This window comes from Nematostella vectensis, chromosome 5, assembly GCF_932526225.1.
Source record: "Nematostella vectensis chromosome 5, jaNemVect1.1, whole genome shotgun sequence".
NCBI classification, from domain to species: domain Eukaryota; kingdom Metazoa; phylum Cnidaria; class Anthozoa; order Actiniaria; family Edwardsiidae; genus Nematostella; species Nematostella vectensis.
This window is the reverse complement of record NC_064038.1, coordinates 2,374,057-2,394,313: the sequence shown is the minus strand read 5'-3', so window position 1 is coordinate 2,394,313 and position 20,257 is coordinate 2,374,057. Positions and strand designations below refer to the sequence as shown.

Sequence of the window (20,257 nt, the reverse complement as noted above, 5' to 3'; positions counted from 1 at the left end):
ATCCCCCTCACTTACCCGTTGACACTTGCCCTACCCCATCCCCCTCACTTACCCATTGACACTTGCCCTACCCCATCCCCCTCACTTACCCGTTGACACTTGCCCTACCCCATCCCCCTCACTAACCCATTGACACTTGCCCTTCCCCATCCCCCTCACTTACCCGTTGACACTTGCCCTACCCCATCCCCCTCACTTACCCGTTGACACTTGCCCTACCCCATCCCCCTCACTTACCCATTGCAACTTGCCCTACCCCATCCCTCTCACCCGTTGACACTTGCCCTACCCCATCCCCCTCACTTACCCATTGACACTTGCCCTTCCCCATCTCCCTCACTTACCCATTGACACTTGCCCTACCCCATCCCCCTCACTTACCCATTGCAACTTGCCCTACCCCATCCCTCTCACCCGTTGACACTTGCCCTACCCCATCTCCCTCACTTACCCGTTGACAGCATTGTCTAGTGTGATAATGGGTGTGATATAGCCAACACTTGCACTCCTAAGAAAAACAAAGGAATAACTTGGATATTCAAAGAAGCAAACAATCAAATAGCGAACCGAACGTGTCACAGGTGTCTTGATAAGATTAAGGCAAGTGCCGTTGAGTCACCCCAAGTAAATAAGAGATTTAGATCGATAATGATTAAGTCATGTGATACATGATAAGCCAATGAAATCTGAAATTGTTCTGGCAGAAATAATATAATGAAATGCTTTCTTTAATAAAATCCCGATTCTTACCTTTTTCGTCCCCTGTTCTCGCGTCGTTTCGGACTTGGGAAATATAAGTCAACCTGAACCCCTTTACTGAGAGCACAAACACAGCTGGTTACTACGGTAACGATCAACGCACTCAACTTGAAGACCACCCGGGAAGGTAAAAGAATCTTAAAGACCCAGCGTGCTTTGCGGGTGCTCCAAAAGGGAAACTGTTCGATCCTCGAGCAGGGGATGTTTGATACAGCGAATAGCCCTTTTCCGAATTAAGCTCCACTGCTCTTAAAAAAAGCTTCAAATCGAGGCTCAGAGTCCATTCTGTTACATTTACTGTTATAGCACAGGGCTCCCGCACAACAAAAAATTGATAGAAATCTCATTTCCATCGGCAAATTCAAGCAAGTAACTGAGATATACATCAAATATAGTTAATAAAGTATCAGCAATTTGCGTAATTTCGGTTTGTGGTTGCAGATAATCTTTAGACAGTACTTACTCCTGGCTTCTTGACCTGTTTTCACAGAGTTCTTCCACTTGTCTTCTAAGCTCGTCCCGCTCAAATTCGAGGTTTTTTCTTGTAAAAAAATGAACAAATGAAACAGTGGTTAAGCGAATGAACAAGTGCTTATGGATTTGAGGTAGAGAAAAGTCTTGACTGTTACCTATAATATGACGCTACAGAATAACACCTGAGTCAGAGAAACCCACCTTTCAGTTTCCAAATTTTGCTTATCTTCCCTCAAGCACTTCAACTCGTCTTGAAATTTAGAGATTTCTCCTGTAATTTAATATTGAATGCACATTTTCATACAAATACAAACATCCCATCTAAATTGAATAGATCCCCTACCCAACCCCCCCCCCCCCCCCCCCATGTGAACACAGGCCTCCAAATATGAAGGGAGCGATACGGAAATATTAAAAAATATTGGGGGCAAAGCCACGCTCCTAATGGCCATTTCTTTTTGTGAAATATTAGGGGTCGCATGGCCCCTGCGCCCCACCCCCTGCCACGCCTCTGTAAAAAAGAGTGGGGACGCTCTGGTCTGGGTAAGTAAAGATCAGGCGAAGGATGGCGTTAATTGTGTAATGAGAGTAAAGAGTATCAACCCAGCCCTCTCAATGGGGTGTGGTGGGACGGTGCCCGAACTTGAGCAACACAAGCGAGCTGACGGGGTGTGGTCCATTTTTAACCCAATATATAGCTAACGATCATTATCCCCAGGGAGTTGATTATCAATGCAAATGGCGTTTACATAGACTAACCTGATACTGACAGAGAGTCGTCTCTTGATAATTTATTTTCTTTGTGCTGTATAAAACAATAAAAGTTTAACTTAAATTTAAGGGATTAGTCAACACTTCTGTACCTTCAACTTGTGTTAACTGACTTTGAATTAAAATTTGATTACAAAGGTAAAAGTTCGGCTTAACAATGAGGATATCCTTCTTTAAGAATCCATTTCATCACATGATCACACTCGACTCTTATACAACCATAAAAAAAAAACACGTAACATAGGCACGCAGACAGAGATTCCCAAGGGAGGGTGAGGTGGGGCAGAAGGGGTGCAGGCATAGTTCTGATTGATAGTTATCATATGCAAATTAACTACGGCGTGCGGCTAGGCGGCTAGCCATCTCTCCTTTGGCGGAAAGCTCACAAAGTCACAAAATTAGGCGCGACAATGGCTTAAGTGCAGAAGGCACGAGCGACTCCGGACTATCTCCGAGCGCTCATCCGACCTAAAGTGAAGACTAACCCCACGAGCGCCTACTGGGCATGTTGATATTATGGACTAGGGACCTGAAAGGACAGACTGGCTCGAAGGAAATGATGGGAGGAACTCGCTACAACCCTAGTTCTCAAATGCACGTGGACGTCTTGCCTGCTAAGCCCTTCTATGCCTTTCATTTGCGCCGCCAAAGACACCACTTGCTCACAGTAAGAGTTCTTGCCCTACCAGAGTCACCGACTTGCTCACAGTAAGAATTGCTGCGCTACCAAAGACACCGACTTGCTCACAGTAAGAATTGCTGCGCTACCAAAGACACCGACTTGCTCACAGTAAGAATTGCTGTGCTACCAAAGACACCGGCTTGCTCACAGTAAGAATTGCTGCGCTACCAAAGACACCGACTTGCTCACAGTAAGAATTGCTGCGCTACCACAGACACCGAATTGCTCACAGTAAGAATTGCTGCGCTACAAAAGACACCGACTTGCCTACAGTAAGAATTGCGATTGACGTACCTCAAGGATGCGTACCTTCTCTAGTTCAAAGCGCTCTTTTTGGAGCTCAAGTTCGCGCTCAATCTCATCTTCAAATGCCTCTTTCAGTTGCTGAAACAAAGATACAAATTGTGCTAAGAGACTGGTAGATAGCGCGTTCTTCGAAACATTACCACTACTACCACGACACGAACGGCCTTTTGCATTCCCTCTGCGAGGTTGAGCGATATTCAAAGGGTTATTCGATGCCAAATAGTAAAATACCTGAATTCCCTTTGCGAAGTTGTGCGGTATTTGAAGGGTTTCTCGATGCCAAATAGTAAAATACCTGAATTCCCTTTGCGAAGTTGTGCGGTATTTGAAGGGTTTCTCGATGCCAAATAGTAAAATACCTGAATTCCCTCTCGGAGGTCAAGCGCATCTTCAATAGCGAAATCCCTCTCTTCTTGCAGCTCTGCTACTCGCGCGCTTAATCGCTCATTGCACTGCCTCAGTGAATACAGCTCGTTCTTTTGTTCGTTATTCACGCCAATGAGTGCAGAACCTATACGTACGCTTGATGGTCTGTCAGTATAAAAAAAAAACAGTTAGCCCAGCTAGTTAGTTGGGTGATCGCCAACAACTAAGCGACCATTATGACTATCGCCAACAACCAATATGATAATAAAAAAAACCGACCAATACGATAATGGCCGACAACCAAACGACCACTACGATAATCACCAACAACCAGACGACCACTACGATAATCAGCAACAACTAGACGACCAATACGATAATCACCAGCAACCAAACGACCAATACGATGATCACCAGCAACCAGACGACCATTACGATAATCACCAGCAACCAGACGACCAATAGGATAATCACCAACAACCAGACGACCAATACGATAATACCCAACAACCAAACGACCAATACGATAATCACCAACAACCAGACGACCAATACGATAATCACCAACAACCAGACGATCAATACGATAATCACCAACAACCAGACGACCAATACGATAATACCCAACAACCAGACGACCAATACGATAATCACCAACAACCAGACGACCAATACGATAATCACCAACAACCACACGACCATTACGATAATCACCAACAACCAGACGACCAATACGATAATCACCAACAACCAGACGACCATTACGATAATCACCAACAACCAGACGACCACTACGATAATACCCAACAACCAGACGACCAATACGATAATCACCAACAACCAGACGACCACTACGATAATTACCAACAACTAGACGACCAATACGATAATCACCAACAACCAGACGACCAATACGATAATACCCAACAACCAGACGACCAGTACGATAATCACCAACAACCAGACGACCAATACGATAATAACCAACAACCAGACGACCAATACGATAATTACCAACAACTAGACGACCAATACGATAATCACCAACAACCAAACGACCAATACGATAATCACCAACAACCAAACGACCATTACGATAATCACCAACAACCAATACGATAATCACCAACAACCAAACGACCAATACGATAATTACCAACCGTATGGGGGCGGGGTCTGACGCTCGCCGCAAGTCTAAAAGTGACGAAGGAGGGGCGTGGCCCTGTGGAGAAAAATGGACTATCTAGATATAGGACATCGTTTGAGTACCGAAAAAAAAAATTACAGCCTCGATTTGACTTAAGTTAAATCTCCATAAATGAAACCTACACGTTTTTCGGTTTCGCGGGTAAAGACTTGTAAAATCCACAATGTGAGCTGTTTCGATTAATTAAGATGGTTCTCTCTGACCTTCTTCGCGCTCTTTATTGCTTGTGTTTTTTTTATATAACTTTCGCGTGGTGTATTTCTCGGTTAGAGTTATAATAGTTTCCTCACTAGAGAGCATTTTGTGCACGAATTCGATATCAGTCTTAAAGTGCCCTTGTCAGCCACACCTTTGTCATTGACTTCATTTAGTATTGGAAGTTGCATAACGTGTTAAGATCTTGGAATAACCATCCAAAAACAAAGTCTTACACTTTATTTACCAAATTCAATCGAAAATATCGCACTGGCTTCTCCAAATTGGCCGATAAAAATGGATGTTTTTCACACATTTGGTTCTTTGCTAGATGCCAAAATGATGGCTGTAAGCGACTGTTTAAGTCTCAGCTAACGTATAAGCAATCCTTATCATAGCTACCGTCACTAGCTTCTTGTCTTCAGGGATTGCGTGACTCTCGCCCGGGATGCCACTGTATGGATGCGTGAGCGAGTGGAGTTTTTCCCTTAACGCGGTATGGGTCTCCTGGATCTCGGCATTTTCCTGTGCCTTCTCGGCCAGCTGATCTCTCAAAGCAGTAATCACTTGGTTCCTCGGACACAAAAACATCAAGAAAGTTGAGGGGGCACGGCCTAGAGCTCACTTCCTTATAATTATAGCGCCCATCCCCTCCTACGACCCTTGACAAGGATACTGCTTTGGCCAATATAGAACCATCTATAAGACTGTGGCAACTTCGGAGCCTCTCGTCCAGTATGGGTAGTTCAGGGTTGAAACTTAGGACGACATTATGCAAGTGTGCGAAGGTCCCAAAGACAACCAGCAAGGGATGCTTATTGGTCCTTGCATTGTTAGGATTTCGATCCGTGATCGGACAGGAACTTATGCAAATTATTGGGCACTACCAGACACTTTACACGGCATTGTCACCAGTTTACTTTCAGAGGGCCTCAACTGACAACAGACAAGAGAAGCTTCGAATAGACACACTGCTCTTACAATTTTGAATTTGTTTTGCGTTTTCCATTAAAAATCAACGGAGATTGTTACGTAATCGACTGGAAGTATACTGGTGATATCACCGCTTTAATGACTGTTCACGAGAGAAAAAAAAACAATTTTTTTCGCGAGAGCCTCTTTATTTCCCGTTTAGGCAAGTTACTTTGACACAGGATTCTTTTTTTCGTTCATTAAACCAAAAGTTTACACGCGGCCAAAAAATTTCCCGCCTAATTTTCCCGCTCTTAAACGCGACGCGCGATAGCAATGTCTCCCGGTCGGTGAAAAGTTTTTCTACGAAAAGTTAACCGAACGGGGAATATTTGATTTGTAGTTCATCTTGTAACTATGATTAAGCAAATGAGAGCTCGCGATGAAAATACGCACTAGTCATAAAACAACCTACCTTGAAGACGCTTTCGTGACCATCTCAGCGAAGTCCTTCTTGGCGCGCGTCGCCTCCTCGGCCCATCTGTTCAACTGTCACGCAATAAAGCTTTAGTGTCACGCAATAGAGGCACACAATCCTGGCATTGAAAGCATCAAATGAGAAGCATTAACGTTATTTTCATAGTAGGCTTTTTTCTTATTTAGTTTGGACTGTTTTTTTATGCTGTAATTTTTTTTTATTTTTACTGTGAAAATATTTTTACCAGACGAAGCTTTTAAGAATTTTATGGCTTTATGTTACTTATTACATAATTCTTATCTATTTTATACAGCTATTTCCAATAAGGTTGTACTACGACAATCCATGTATTGTAGCAGTGCTTTATGGGTCCCACATAAATACGTTACGTTACCCATAAACAACTGCGGGTTACGACACGTGGAAACACGAGTATAACCTTATTTGAAATAGGTGTGAATACATTTTATCCACTCATTTTTTAAAATGAATTAATGTTTACTACTCGTGTCACCTTTGTGCAAGAACAGGGTTATTTTGTTTAGCAAGTCTTCGTCGGCGTAGATGCACCCGTTACCATTCTATATTCGAAACAAAACGAACAATTCATCATTTCTTTTGACGATCATTACCTGGTTATTACAATTGGTCCCTGAATCACAAAGACCACTGATTTACCTGATGCTGTCGCTGATCCAGAGCTTGTGTCTGCAATTCCAGTTGCGCATCCTGCAATCGGATAAGATTGAGAATGAGAGACAAATGGGCGGGCGGACAGGCAAACGGGTTAGACGGAGGACTGACAGATGGACGGACGGATGGGCGAACGTTGCTTCAATCTACAAACCTTTTCGTTCAAAGCCTGCAAGACTTTTTCTAGTTCCCCTCGCATAGTTTTCAGTTCTTGGGTCGCCTCTTCTGTTGCTTTCTGGATGTGTGATGCGTCATCTGCCATAACAGCATCACTACACGCCGCCAGGGTGTCTCTCGTTGACCCGCTGGTCTTGAGCTTCTCTTCGATGCTGGCATTCTCGGCCTGTAGTTCCGCAATGCTCATAGTCAACTCGGCTTTCTCATCACTCCACACGCTCTTGTCTTGGCGCAGAGCCTCGAGTTCTGACATCAGCTCATGTTTCTCTGAGTCAAGCCTGCATTACAACACATTCCGTTATTGGTCCCAGCTCTCGACTGAATATACAGACACATGAGTGTTCGGGCGGAAAAAACATGTCGATTAACCACTTTTTTGTTATGATTTATATCTGAATATGAGATGGTCTTTTCTTTTTAATAATCAACCAGCATTCAAGTCTGTTATTTTATTAACGATATTTGCTTCCTTTGAACTAGCCGATGGAAGTGCATGCTTAGTGTGACTTGGTGTTGTCCTAGAGTAGAAAAACACCGGCGTGATTTGACTTGGTGTTGTCCTAGAGTATAAAAACACCGGCGTGATTGGACTTGGTGTTGTCCTAGAGTAGAAAAAAGACCGGCGTGATTTGACTTGGTGTTGTCCTAGAGTATAAAAAAGACCGGCGTGATTTGACTTGGTGTTGTCCTAGAGTAGAAAAAGACCGGCGTGATTTGACTTGGTGTTGTCCTAGAGTATAAAAAGACCGGCGTGATTTGACTTGGTGTTGTCCTAGAGTAGAAAAAGACCGGCGTGATTTGACTTGGTGTTGTCCTAGAGTATAAAAACACCGGCGTGATTTGACTTGGTGTTGTCCTAGAGTATAAAAACACCGGCGTGATTGGACTTGGTGTTGTCCTAGAGTATAAAAAGACCGGCGTGATTGGACTTGGTGTTGTCCTAGAGTATAAAAAGACCGGCGTGATTTGACTTGGTGTTGTCCTAGAGTATAAAAACACCGGCGTGATTTGACTTGGTGTTGTCCTAGAGTATAAAAAGACCGGCGTGATTTGACTTGGTGTTGTCCTAGAGTATAAAAAGACCGGCGTGATTTGACTTGGTGTTGTCCTAGAGTAGAAAAAGACCGGCGTGATTTGACTTGGTGTTGTCCTAGAGTATAAAAACACCGGCGTGATTTGACTTGGTGTTGTCCTAGAGTATAAAAACACCGGCGTGATTGGACTTGGTGTTGTCCTAGAGTATAAAAAGACCGGCGTGATTGGACTTGGTGTTGTCCTAGAGTAGAAAAAGACCGGCGTGATTGGACTTGGTGTTGTCCTAGAGTAGAAAAAGACTGGCGTGATTTGACTTGGTGTTGTCCTAGAGTAGAAAAACACCGGCGTGATTTGACTTGGTGTTGTCCTAGAGTATAAAAAAGACCGGCGTGATTTGACTTGGTGTTGTCCTAGACTATAAAAACACCGGCGTGATTTGACTTGGTGTTGTCCTAGAGTATAAAAACACCGGCGTGATTGGACTTGGTGTTGTCCTAGAGTATAAAAAGACCGGCGTGATTTGACTTGGTGTTGTCCTAGAGTATAAAAACACCGGCGTGATTGGACTTGGTGTTGTCCTAGAGTATAAAAAGACCGGCGTGATTTGACTTGGTGTTGTCCTAGAGTATAAAAACACCGGCGTGATTGGACTTGGTGTTGTCCTAGAGTAGAAAAACACCGGCGTGATTGGACTTGGCGTTGTCCTAGAGTATAAAAACACCGGCGTGATTGGACTTGGTGTTGTCCTAGAGTATAAAAAAGACCGGCGTGATTTGACTTGGTGTTGTCCTAGAGTATAAAAACACCGGCGTGATTTGACTTGGTGTTGTCCTAGAGTAGAAAAAGACCGGCGTGATTTGACTTGGTGTTGTCCTAGAGTATAAAAACACCGGCGTGATTTGACTTGGTGTTGTCCTAGAGTAGAAAAAGACCGGCGTGATTTGACTTGGTGTTGTCCTAGAGTAGAAAAAGACCGGCGTGATTTGACTTGGTGTTGTCCTAGAGTAGAAAAAGACCGGCGTGATTTGACTTGGTGTTGTCCTAGAGTATAAAAAAGACCGGCGTGATTTGACTTGGTGTTGTCCTAGAGTAGAAAAAGACCGGCGTGATTTGACTTGGTGTTGTCCTAGAGTATAAAAACACCGGCGTGATTTGACTTGATGTTGTCCTAGAGTATAAAAAAGACCGGCGTGATTTGACTTGGTGGTCCTAGAGTATAAAAACACCGGCGTGATTTGACTTGGTGTTGTCCTAGAGTATAAAAAGACCGGCGTGATTTGACTTGGTGTTGTCCTAGAGTATAAAAACACCGGCGTGATTTGACTTGGTGTTGTCCTAGAGTATAAAAAGACCGGCGTGATTTGACTTGGTGTTGTCCTAGAGTATAAAAAGACCGGCGTGATTTGACTTGGTGTTGTCCTAGAGTATAAAAACACCGGCGTGATTGGACTTGGTGTTGTCCTAGAGTAGAAAAACACCGGCGTGATTTGACTTGGTGTTGTCCTAGAGTATAAAAAGACCGGCGTGATTTGACTTGGTGTTGTCCTAGAGTATAAAAAGACCGGCGTGATTTGACTTGGTGTTGTCCTAGAGTATAAAAACACCGGCGTGATTGGACTTGGTGTTGTCCTAGAGTAGAAAAACACCGGCGTGATTGGACTTGGCGTTGTCCTAGAGTATAAAAACACCGGCGTGATTGGACTTGGTGTTGTCCTAGAGTATAAAAAAGACCGGCGTGATTTGACTTGGTGTTGTCCTAGAGTATAAAAAGACCGGCGTGATTTGACTTGGTGTTGTCCTAGAGTAGAAAAACACCGGCGTGATTTGACTTGGTGTTGTCCTAGAGTATAAAAACACCGGCGTGATTTGACTTGGTGTTGTCCTAGAGTATAAAAACACCGGCGTGATTTGACTTGGTGTTGTCCTAGAGTATAAAAACACCGGCGTGATTTGACTTGGTGTTGTCCTAGAGTATAAAAACACCGGCGTGATTGGACTTGGTGTTGTCCTAGAGTAGAAAAACACCGGCGTGATTGGACTTGGCGTTGTCCTAGAGTATAAAAACACCGGCGTGATTTGACTTGGTGTTGTCCTAGAGTATAAAAACACCGGCGTGATTTGACTTGGTGTTGTCCTAGAGTATAAAAACACCGGCGTGATTTGACTTGGTGTTGTCCTAGAGTATAAAAAGACCGGCGTGATTTGACTTCTTTCATCTCGAGGTTCCGGTATACTGCCACTTTTGTACATTGTTCACCATTTATCGGCACGAGGGCACGTGTAACAATACCTGGTAAACTTTGGACTTCTCGACAAGCCGTCTCTTGAAAGGCTTGAGGTGATTTTATCTAGTTAAGAAGACTGACTTTACCTAGTCAATGGAAATCATTTAAAATAGTCAAGAGAACGTACTTTACTTTGTAAAGAGTTTTGGATTGCCTGGTCACTAGCGGTCACAAGAGGGTTGACCTAACCGGGCCAAGATAGTTGACTTTACCTGGTCAAGATTGTTGACTTAAATTGGTCAAGAGAAAATTTTTTACCACTTTACCTGGACAAAGCTTCCTTGATGTGTTTGAGCTCTTCCTGGACATTCTTGACACTGCGTGCCTGTTTCCTGTCGTGCAGATCATACGAAATAATATCATTCATTCAACAACTTTATACAGTCTCACAAAAATTATAAGGGCTGCCAACTAGTCTATGCCAAAGTTTCAATGGGAATCATTTAACCCAGCTCCCTACCGTCTATATGGTATATTAAACGGTCCCTTACTCTAATTCTCTTGCTTTCTGTATCTGCGAACTCAGCGTCGCGTTGTTGTTTATCAAGTCAGACACATCCTTCTTCAGGAGCTCTAAGGAAACAATACATCAACAGATGTCAATCATGCTGTCAATATTTTCCAAATAGTACTTAGTCCAACTGCGTCACGCGCTTTTCAAGTGACATCATGGACAGACTGTGCGTAGTCTGGAAATAGGCACGCTATGGCCACGTGAGACCCAAGCACGTGATTGCCAAGCAGTGACGAAAGGCACGTGTTAGGCACATGATGGACACGTGAAATGCTGATAGGCACATGGCAGGCACATGATGAACACGTGTAGTAATGATAGGCACGTGCCAGGCACACGATGGACATGTTGAATGCTGATAGGCACGTGACAGGCACATGATGAACACGTGTAGTAGTGATAGGCACGTGCCAGGCACACGATGGACATGTTGAATGCTGATAGACATGAGGCACGTGCGTTGAAAATTTATAGGCATGTAGTGACCGGATGTGCTAAGAGTTCTACCTTTTTCGTGTTGTGAAGTTCTCAACTCCTCCTCTAATCGACTAACTTCGAGAGGTAGCCTAGAAACCAAAAAAAAAACATAGACAAACCTCAAAGAGGAGCGGGATCACAAGAAGCCTAGAAACAAACACAGACGAAGATCACAAGTAGCCTAGAAACAAACACAGACGAACCTCAAAGACGAGCGAGATCAGGTAAGAAGTAGTCTTGAAACAAACAAACATAGATCCCTCCTTGGAAATTTCATCTTGGATATTTTACGTTTCATGTGAAAATGCTAGTTTATTTTGATATTTGAAGAATTGGGGTTTGGCTTGGGTGTGATTTTTATGGCTCCTAATTAAAATTATAAATATATACTTCAGCCAATAGAAGCCGCGTTTCCACTTAGACACGAAGGCGATTTTCAATCGGGATTTGATAAAAAATAAATACTGGGTGGAAGGTTTGAGGTGGTTTTATTTTGTATTTCATCGGGTGGTGCAGCTGTATGGATGCCGTGATTAATAGTATAGATATTGATTTATGTGTCTCAATGAAATATACCAACACAAGGTTAAAATGGTATTTTCTATAAAAACAGAGTAGTTTCGCTGAAGTTCCGAGCGTTTTGCTCCGACGAAGGGACGCTCGAAACCCCTTTGTCATCACAGAGGCGTAACACATACCATTTCAACCTTGAGTTGATTTATTTCCCTGATTCCAACACGCCTACGCAGAACACCTAGTTATTATACAGCTTGTCTGTTTTTTTTTTCTAGGCATACCACCTAGTTATTTTACAGCTTTCTGTAGTTATTATTAGTCATACCACCTAGTCATTCTAAAGCTTGTCTGTAGTTTTTCTAGTAATATCACCTAGTAATTCTACAGCTTGTCTGTAGTTTTTCTAATCATACCACCTAGTTATTCTACAGCTTGTCTGTAGTTTTTCTAGTCATACCACCTAGTTATTCTACAGCTTGTCTGTAGTTTTTCTAGGCGTGCCAGACCACGTGCATGTTTGTCGGATATTTTACAAATCATCTTCTCAATAACCGAAAAACACTCCGTGCCAAGAACGCTCAAAATAATGCCCTTCTTCCGGATTAGGGTGATCATTTACAAAACCTATCAGGCGTTTATAAAACCCTCTTGTTCTCGTTCGGATAACTCGACGTGTCACGCCGAAAAACGCCCCCGCATTCCACTGAGTGGACGAAGGGTGTGGTGTCCCTAAAGCCTTCAACCAGAACTCCCCTATCGAGAAATTACTCCTGCGAACCTTCCCACTGTTAAACTCTTTCCTCCACTTCCCGCCGTACTTAATCCCATCCCACTCATCAAAGTAGCCATGCATTCGGGTGGAGAACCCGGTGTTATTGGCTTCAGTGACGTAATCCTTTAGGTTAGCGTAAGTTTGAGTCTCGTGAGACTTTCTGGAGCCTTGTACGAAAACTGTAATGTTGGCCAGACGGTCGTAGTTGTCTACGATGTGGTGAAGATAGGAATGCGCTTCCCGCCCGACGTTAGGGAGTTTCTCCCACTGTTTGAAGCGCAGGTCGGGTATTAGGGTTTCTCCTTTGTGGTAAACGTGACAATGGCTTGCTTCTGGGATTAACCAATTAAGATCTTCGTCGTAATGCGCCACTACGATCTCGTAGTCCAGCCCGACAGACTGCAAAGGCTTGACCTGGCGCTTTGAGGCCTTCATGGAGTTAACAAGGTTAGGGTTTGGGTAAGTCTCCTCTGGCGTCCCACGCAGCAGGTAATCCACTACCTCTACCCCCTGCATAAGGGCGTGGTCCTGGTTCCCTACTTCGTACCGCCAGCCGCCAAATCGTCCCCGCGAGAATATATCTAGTGACTGTAACCACCCCTGCAGCGACGCCAGCAATTGCTCCCTGTGTAGGGAGGGGACGGGGTAGCCATGGTCCAGCTGACGGTGCCATCGTGACACGATCTGCTCCAGCGTGATAAAGCCGTACTCCACAAGTGCTGACACCGTACTCTGTATTATCGTACTTCTAGTCCATCTTGTTGCATTACTGGCACGCGAGACATGCTCGGCTGTTTCGCAGAGGAGAGACCAGTATTTCTCAGAATCCGGGACATGATCTTTTGAGTACTTAGAGAACAAAGTCACGCGGTAAAATGGTGAATCGGGATCGGGAAAGTAGATCCAGGACTTGTCTAGAAGGCTCTGTGGAGGCTGCCCTGTCAATCCTATGCCTACAACGTGCGTCCTCGTGTAAACCAGTTGCCTGGCGATAGCCTTCTTCTTCCCGTGACGACCCGAGCTGTCCATGGTCACAAGTAAGTCCAAAGGCGCAGTCGAGATAAGTACATCGTAAGACAAAGAGTACTTGGCGCCATCCTTACTAGCAACTGTTAAAATCTTTTTGTCGATGTTAAGCTGGACGACACGGTTCTCGAAGTGGAACCAGCTTCTCGGTAATAGATCAGCCACTGATTGCCATATCCCGCCCGTACCGTTATACCTCGGGAACCGAAAGTTCCTATTGGGGCCCCACTCGGAGTCCTTGAGCCTCTTGTTCTTTTTGATTCTCTCTACGCTCGGAACTGCGACCCTCTCCCCAATCCATTCATAGTTCATCTCCTTAGGGTCAACCGTCCATACCTTGCGATTATATTTGCTCATGAAGAATCTACATAGCTCTTCGCCAAACGTGTCCACCAGCCACTCATCAAAATTCCCTGGTTTGCGTGTACGACTCCTGTTAAAACCTTGAATATCCTTAAGAATTCTCTCACTGTCGACCCGATCCATCGCGAGCACGTTCTCTTGCACAGGGTACGGGATAAATCGGCGTGCCCCACTGGATCCCATCATGTACGCGAACGCCGCCCTTTTATGCATCGTCCAGTTTTGAACAGCCTCCTCCAATACCTTATCAAAGTAAATATAATGGGAGAATACCACGTGACCACCAAGGTCCCACAGAAAGCCCGCGTCGTCCCGGAATGACAGAGATAATCCGCCGGGTTTTTCCTGCTCTTCTAAGATCACGACCTGCGTGTTGGAGCGTGAGATGCCCAGTTGGTGCAACCTGTACGCTGCCCCTAGTCCAGTGGGCCCCGCACCTATGATAACAACTCGTTGCATCTTGTTCCCGTCGATCATAGGCCTACTGGCCAATTTGCCCGTTCGCTGGCCGAAGTACGAACCCTTGGGGGCTTTTTTCCAGGCGCGAGGGTTAATACTTTTTCGTGTATAAAACAGCACTAGAAGTAAAGAGAAGACGATGAAGAAAAATACTAGTGTGAATCTTGCCATTTTTTTCCGTCATAAACTTGAGCTCAGCAAGCCATTGGAAGATGTCGATAAGCCGTCGCAGGGAAACTTTAAAACAACTATCTATGATTGAAGTTTGATACCCCATCAACGATAGCTGATGAATAGTTCTCTAGATATATGCTTTAATAAGCCGATGGAAATGGCTGCTTTGTGTTATGAGGAAGCGTCAAACAGCGGCATGATTGGCCTTCTTGAAGGGTCCAACTTGCTTCGTCTAAACTAGCGCATGAAGGGGCGATGTAATAACCAAAACCACGGGTGAATAATCGCAACAGTAAGCTCAGTACTACCGAGCGATATACACAACACGGCACGTCTCGGACTGTCGCCTGAAATAGTCACTGAAATAACACCCTGACAGCCACTTCTGAATCTTGGGGTTCAAAAATTCAGAGATTAATTTTATCGAATAAATTCCGAAATATCAATCTGAAGAGGAGTTATTACCCTTGGTGAAACCAAAGCAACCGTTCTCAAGAAGCTACAGAGAGATGTGTGTAGATAAATACAAGTGTCTACCTTTTCTGAAGAAGAAACAAAGAAGACGTCTATTACTTTTGATGAGTGGAAGTTAAAAGTTAGATGACTAAATGTTAGGTAAATGATCAACGAAGCTCTTCACGCATCATAACTCAGAGGCCCGGTCTTGCGATTTCGGTCTTTCCATCACGTCATGATATAATAAAGTCCTTGCAAGGAATATACATCTCGTCAAAAATCACCTCGTGTCGAAGTAAAACCACCAATTCGCACGTGTTTCGTTCTGCACACTTGCATCACGGTAAAGTGCAAAATCAACCCCAAACTGATGCCTTATTGGATATGCAACAATGGAACCACCCAAGTGAAGACGAAATGGCCGAGAAAACGATAACATGGACTAATTAAGTTTTTTTGTAAACCCATGCGAATGATTTTTAGCTGCTCGTAGGGTAATAATTTCCCATGTGTTTTGTTAGCGGTTATTAAATACAGGCAAAATGCCTTATCCTAAAGGATTTACAAACATAAGACCCCAAAAGCGCTAAGTTGGCATGGTTCGATGAATTTTACAATTAATTCGTATTATTTGCCGTAGGCGAAGTGAAGTCGAGGATATTATTTGTTGGTTAAATATCGTAATAAAAAAACGAAAAGTAAATCAAGGCTCCCTTGAAGCAACAACCAAAAACTTCTTGTTATGTTATAAATTATATGTGTTGTATATTTTGTGTGAGCAATATCGCATGGTGGGCAGTGTAATGGAATGTGCATTGGCCACTGTTTTTAAAGACTTTTTATCAGCCACCCCTTTGTTGTTGTTTATCATTTATCCTTTTTTTTTTCGGGTTCCGGTATCCATCAAATCGCGCGCTCTGGTTGGCGATCTGGTTGACGATCCGGACCCCGCGATACCGGACCGCTCACCCCCAAAGCTCGAAATAATGGGTTGATTTGTAAAACGACAATCGAAAACTGGCTTTTTACTCCCGAGGTTATAGATCTTCACACTTAAACGACATTTTATTCATCATTTTATCTAGAATCATTGACTTTACTGAAAATCGGCTTTAAACATTGTGTTTTGACAATTTCCCGCCATAATGATTTTGCAACGCGCGCGGCCTCGGTCAGTATTTTCAAGACCTCGGTCACGCTATTACACGATACGGACCTCCCAGCTGGTAAATAACATATATATATATATATCTTTGCAAGAATAACCGCCAAAAATAACCGTCCACGATTAAAGAACTAATACTTTATGAGAGATAGTTGATTAAAAGTATTTGAGTTACTTGGAATAGATTCTTTGAGGAACTCTCGATCGGGAGGGTAAAGCGTCTTGTGATTCGCCTTCTTCAGACGGTTATATTCTCATCAAGCAATGATTACCGTTGGTTTTCCTGTGTAGCAGCGTTCATCGCTTGTCTCAGAGAACTGCAATCTTCACACTGAAGGTCCCTAAAGACATCCAATCAAAAGATTCATATTATTTTAAAACAACCAATAAGATAATCGCCAAAAAAACCAATCACGTGACAGTTAATATTTGACAACCGGTCAGTATTGTTTATATTGAAAAAGCCAATCAGGTGGATACCAAAACGACCAATCAGGGAACAGGTTATATCCAGCAACCTGTAAGAAGGCTTACTTCCGGAAGTCCGACGGAAACCTCAACAGTCGAAAAACAAAAGAATCTATTAGAATTCGCGCTATAAAACAGGCTATCCGCTCTAAATTATCAGTCACATCCTCGAAGAAACTTTCAATAGACAGACTGATTTTAAAAATTTTGAAATATTTTCCGTGTTTTCCGTTAAAAACCATCGGAGATTGTTACGTAATCGACCGGAAGTAAACTAGTGACAATGCGACTTTGCCGTTAATGTAATAAAAAATCGATACCCAGTCCGATAAATGTTCGCTAGACTCTAAATTACCCCGAGACGTCCGTTCTCCGAGATTTTGATCACGAACGTCATTTCAATATAGCAAAGTAGAAAAAAAAAACGATCTTGAAGGTTTAGTTATTCATTGCAATTTGATGCTTTCACAAATACCTTGGCGGCTCCTCAGATGTTCCCAACAAGTTGTTCGTGCCGTCTGTCTTCGCGATATCCTTTGAAACATCCTATAATTAAAACGTACATATAGCTAGCATCTATGTGGATAGCCTGCGTGCAGCCAGGAATAGTCCCGTTATTAATCACTATGAGGATCACCCAGCCGACATCCCAAACTTTAACAACTTTAAAGGCCCCCGCCCTATTCCACCTCCACATTTTTTTTAAGAATCGCCAAATTTAAAAGTTTTCGCATGTGATATGTATCTCAACGCCACGCCTATTATATCGAACACGATTTCAACAGTCATTTGCTTGCAGGCGGTATATGGTGTTATCGCAAAAACCTTAATGCATAGGCGGCTAATCGGCCGCCATGTGGCTTGTAAAAATAAATAAATTTTGAAATTGGCCCGACGCGCATCTACCCCCCCCCCCCCCCCAACACTTATTTTTTGCTATTCCTTTCGCTCGCGGGACCGCACGAAACCCCTTAAAATCCAAAGCGGCCGACAAGGAGATGGATCGAGGTTTCTTCAAAAACACCATCGCCTGTAATCAGGTGAACCGTGAATGGCTATATATAATAATGACTATAGAGTGGACCCGCGGTTGTCCGCTCTAGGGAAGCTTCATTGTAACCCATGGTCCCGAAGAGTTCATTATATCGAGGGCCAAAAGTGAAAGAGACTATAGATCGGACCCGCGGTTGTTCGTCATAGGGAGGCTATATTGTAATCCATGGTCCCAAAGAGTTCATTATATCGAGGGCCAAAAGTGAAAGAGACTATGGAGTGGACCCGTGGCTGTCCGTAATAGGGAGGCTATATTGTAATCTATGGTCCCGAAGAGGTCATTATAACGAGGGCCAACAGTGAAAGGGGCGCTAGACTTGATCCGCGGTTGTCCGTTATAGAGAGGCTTTACTGTTAATGCCGCGTTTTCTCACCAGTAATCTCTTGATCACCCCAGTTTGCTGCTCCGCGCGTCCCGTCAGCTCCGTGATCTCGTCCCTTTGTAAATAAACAGATGCCATATTAGACAACTACAGGAGTTTGGTCAACACTCCCTTGTCGTTATTTGTATTTGAAAATACAATATATGCCCTGAAAACAGCAAAATAACCATCCACGAATAAAGTCTGATACACTACTAACGCTAATTGATTGAAAATATATTATTTACTCGCTTGTATAAGCCGATGGAAATGGATGCTATGATGTACTCGATATTGGGCAGGAACGTAAAATGGCGGCCTTTTTTAAGCAAAAGGTTATTGGACGATGGACGGCAACCAAAATATAACTTAGAATATAACACACAAGTGCTATAGGTAAAAACAAATAAAAGGTTTTATATTGAAACTCGCAGTTAAACTCACTTACAACAACACCAAATTCAAACCAAAATATGAGCCCAGAAAAGTTCTCAAGTTCAGAACAGGGTTTCGAACTCGGCCACCTTTTCTAGCCTTTGGATGTATACGCTTAGTACGTTAGTATCGGAGACTGAAAAGGCGGTACCTTTTCTATGCTTGAATTTACTCGATATTGAGCGGGAGCGTAAAATGGCAGTCTTCTTTAAGCAAGAGGTTATTATACGATGGACGGCAACCAAAATATAATTCAGGATAAAACACACAAGTGCTATAGGTAAAAAATAATAATAATAATAAAAATAATTAAAGGCTTTATACCGATACCATAGCGGCTATCCGGACTTACCACGTTTCTTTAAGCTGGTTTTTTAGTTCAGAATTCTCCGCTTGCAGACGCTTGTTTGATGAGCACTGAAAATAATCATAATAATAATAATAATAATCATCATCATCAGTACTATCGCCATCACTATCGCCATTACAATTACCATAATCATCATCATCACAATCATCATCAGTACCATCACCATCGCCAAAATCATTATCACCATCATAGTAAGCATCATCATCCTCATCATCATCATTATCACCATCATCATCACCATCATCATCATCATCATACACATCATCATCATACACATCATAACCATCATCATCATACGCATCATCATTATACACATCATCATCATACGCATTATAACCATCATCATCATACGCATCATCATTATACACATCATCATCATACGCATCATCATTATACACATCATCATCATACACATCATAACCATCATCATCATACGCATCATCATTATACACATCATCATCATACGCATCATCATTATACACATCATCATCATACGCATCATCATTATACACATCATAACCATCATCATATGAATCATCATTATACACATCATCATCATACGCATCATCGTTATACACATCATCACCATCACCGTCAGACACATCACCGTCATACACATCACCGTCATACACATCACCATCAGACACATCACCGTCAGACACATCACCGTCAGACACATCACCGTCATACACATCACCGTCATACACATCACCGTCAGACACATCACCGTCATACACATCACCGTCAGACACATCACCGCCGCCACCACCACCACCACATGTGCATACACATGTATGTATGCACATGTATGTATGCATGTTGCAGTCAATAATAAATGTCAGTCCAAAATGTAAAATGGACTAGTCAAAAATGAAACCAAACCAGTCCATATTCGTTTTTAACCAGTTTAAGTAGTGGGGTTAGGGTTAGTTTAAGTAGTAGGGTTAGGGTTAGTTTAAGTAGTGGGGTTAGGGTTAGTTTAAGTAGTGGGGTTAGGGTTAGTTTAAGTAGTGGGGTTAGGGCTAGTTTAAGTAGTGGGGCTAGGGTTAGTTTAAGTAGTGGGGTTAGGGTTAGTTTAAGTAGTAGGGTTAGGGTTGGTTTAAGTAGTAGGGTTAGGGTTAGTTTAAGTAGTGGGGTTGGGGTTAGTTTAAGTAGTAGGGTTAGGGTTAGTTTAAGTAGTGGGCTAGGGTTAGTTTAAGTAGTAGGGTTAGGGTTAGTTTATATAGTGGGGTTAGGGTTAGTTTAAGTAGTGGGGTTAGGGTTAGTTTAAGTAGTGGGGTTAGGGTTATTTTAAGTAAAAAAAATAA

The 20,257-nt window shown here is 43.1% G+C and overlaps 3 protein-coding genes across 6 annotated transcripts in view; 1 reads left to right on the top strand and 2 right to left on the bottom strand.

Annotated features, from left to right (window-relative positions):
* The window catches only part of LOC116610383 (centrosomal protein of 83 kDa), a 35,557-nt gene that overhangs the window by 1,016 nt on the left and 14,284 nt on the right, over nucleotides 1–20,257 (bottom strand). For 2 of the 4 annotated variants that reach the window (XM_048728141.1, XM_048728143.1), the window contains 19 exons: nucleotides 18,933–18,997; nucleotides 18,158–18,221; nucleotides 17,206–17,276; nucleotides 16,535–16,603; nucleotides 11,362–11,420; nucleotides 10,832–10,913; nucleotides 10,607–10,672; nucleotides 6,998–7,298; nucleotides 6,829–6,879; nucleotides 6,148–6,221; nucleotides 5,163–5,334; nucleotides 4,519–4,580; nucleotides 3,352–3,523; nucleotides 2,981–3,070; nucleotides 1,993–2,038; nucleotides 1,435–1,504; nucleotides 1,223–1,300; nucleotides 751–816; nucleotides 452–508 (listed from right to left, as the gene is read on the bottom strand). In XM_048728141.1, the coding sequence (XP_048584098.1) occupies nucleotides 452–508; nucleotides 751–816; nucleotides 1,223–1,300; nucleotides 1,435–1,504; nucleotides 1,993–2,038; nucleotides 2,981–3,070; nucleotides 3,352–3,523; nucleotides 4,519–4,580; nucleotides 5,163–5,334; nucleotides 6,148–6,221; nucleotides 6,829–6,879; nucleotides 6,998–7,298; nucleotides 10,607–10,672; nucleotides 10,832–10,913; nucleotides 11,362–11,420; nucleotides 16,535–16,603; nucleotides 17,206–17,276; nucleotides 18,158–18,221; nucleotides 18,933–18,997 (1,715 nt within the window). The remainder of the gene's footprint in view (nucleotides 1–451; nucleotides 509–750; nucleotides 817–1,222; nucleotides 1,301–1,434; nucleotides 1,505–1,992; nucleotides 2,039–2,980; nucleotides 3,071–3,351; nucleotides 3,524–4,518; nucleotides 4,581–5,162; nucleotides 5,335–6,147; nucleotides 6,222–6,828; nucleotides 6,880–6,997; nucleotides 7,299–10,606; nucleotides 10,673–10,831; nucleotides 10,914–11,361; nucleotides 11,421–16,534; nucleotides 16,604–17,205; nucleotides 17,277–18,157; nucleotides 18,222–18,932; nucleotides 18,998–20,257) is intronic. The other 2 variants (XM_048728142.1, XM_048728144.1) reach the window with 2 other exon arrangements.
* The window catches only part of LOC5502942 (U3 small nucleolar RNA-associated protein 15 homolog), a 36,799-nt gene continuing 27,911 nt past the window's right edge, over nucleotides 11,370–20,257 (top strand). Inside the window, exon 1 of the mRNA XM_048728147.1 lies at nucleotides 11,370–11,555. The gene's annotated coding sequence lies outside the window, so the exon portion shown is untranslated. The remainder of the gene's footprint in view (nucleotides 11,556–20,257) is intronic.
* LOC5502949 lies at nucleotides 11,801–14,557 on the bottom strand. The gene is made up of 2 exons (XM_001624018.3): nucleotides 14,446–14,557; nucleotides 11,801–14,411 (listed from the first exon to the last, which is right to left on the bottom strand). Exon 2 carries the CDS (start codon nucleotides 14,219–14,221, stop codon nucleotides 12,392–12,394), a length of 1,830 nt encoding a protein of 609 aa, XP_001624068.3. The 5' UTR covers nucleotides 14,222–14,411; nucleotides 14,446–14,557; the 3' UTR covers nucleotides 11,801–12,391.

What these genes read in the sequence shown, in the direction of transcription:
- LOC5502949 (XM_001624018.3), bottom strand. Translation starts at nt 14,221, where the DNA reads ATGCATAAAAGGGCGGCGTTCGCGTACATGATGGGATCCAGTGGGGCA.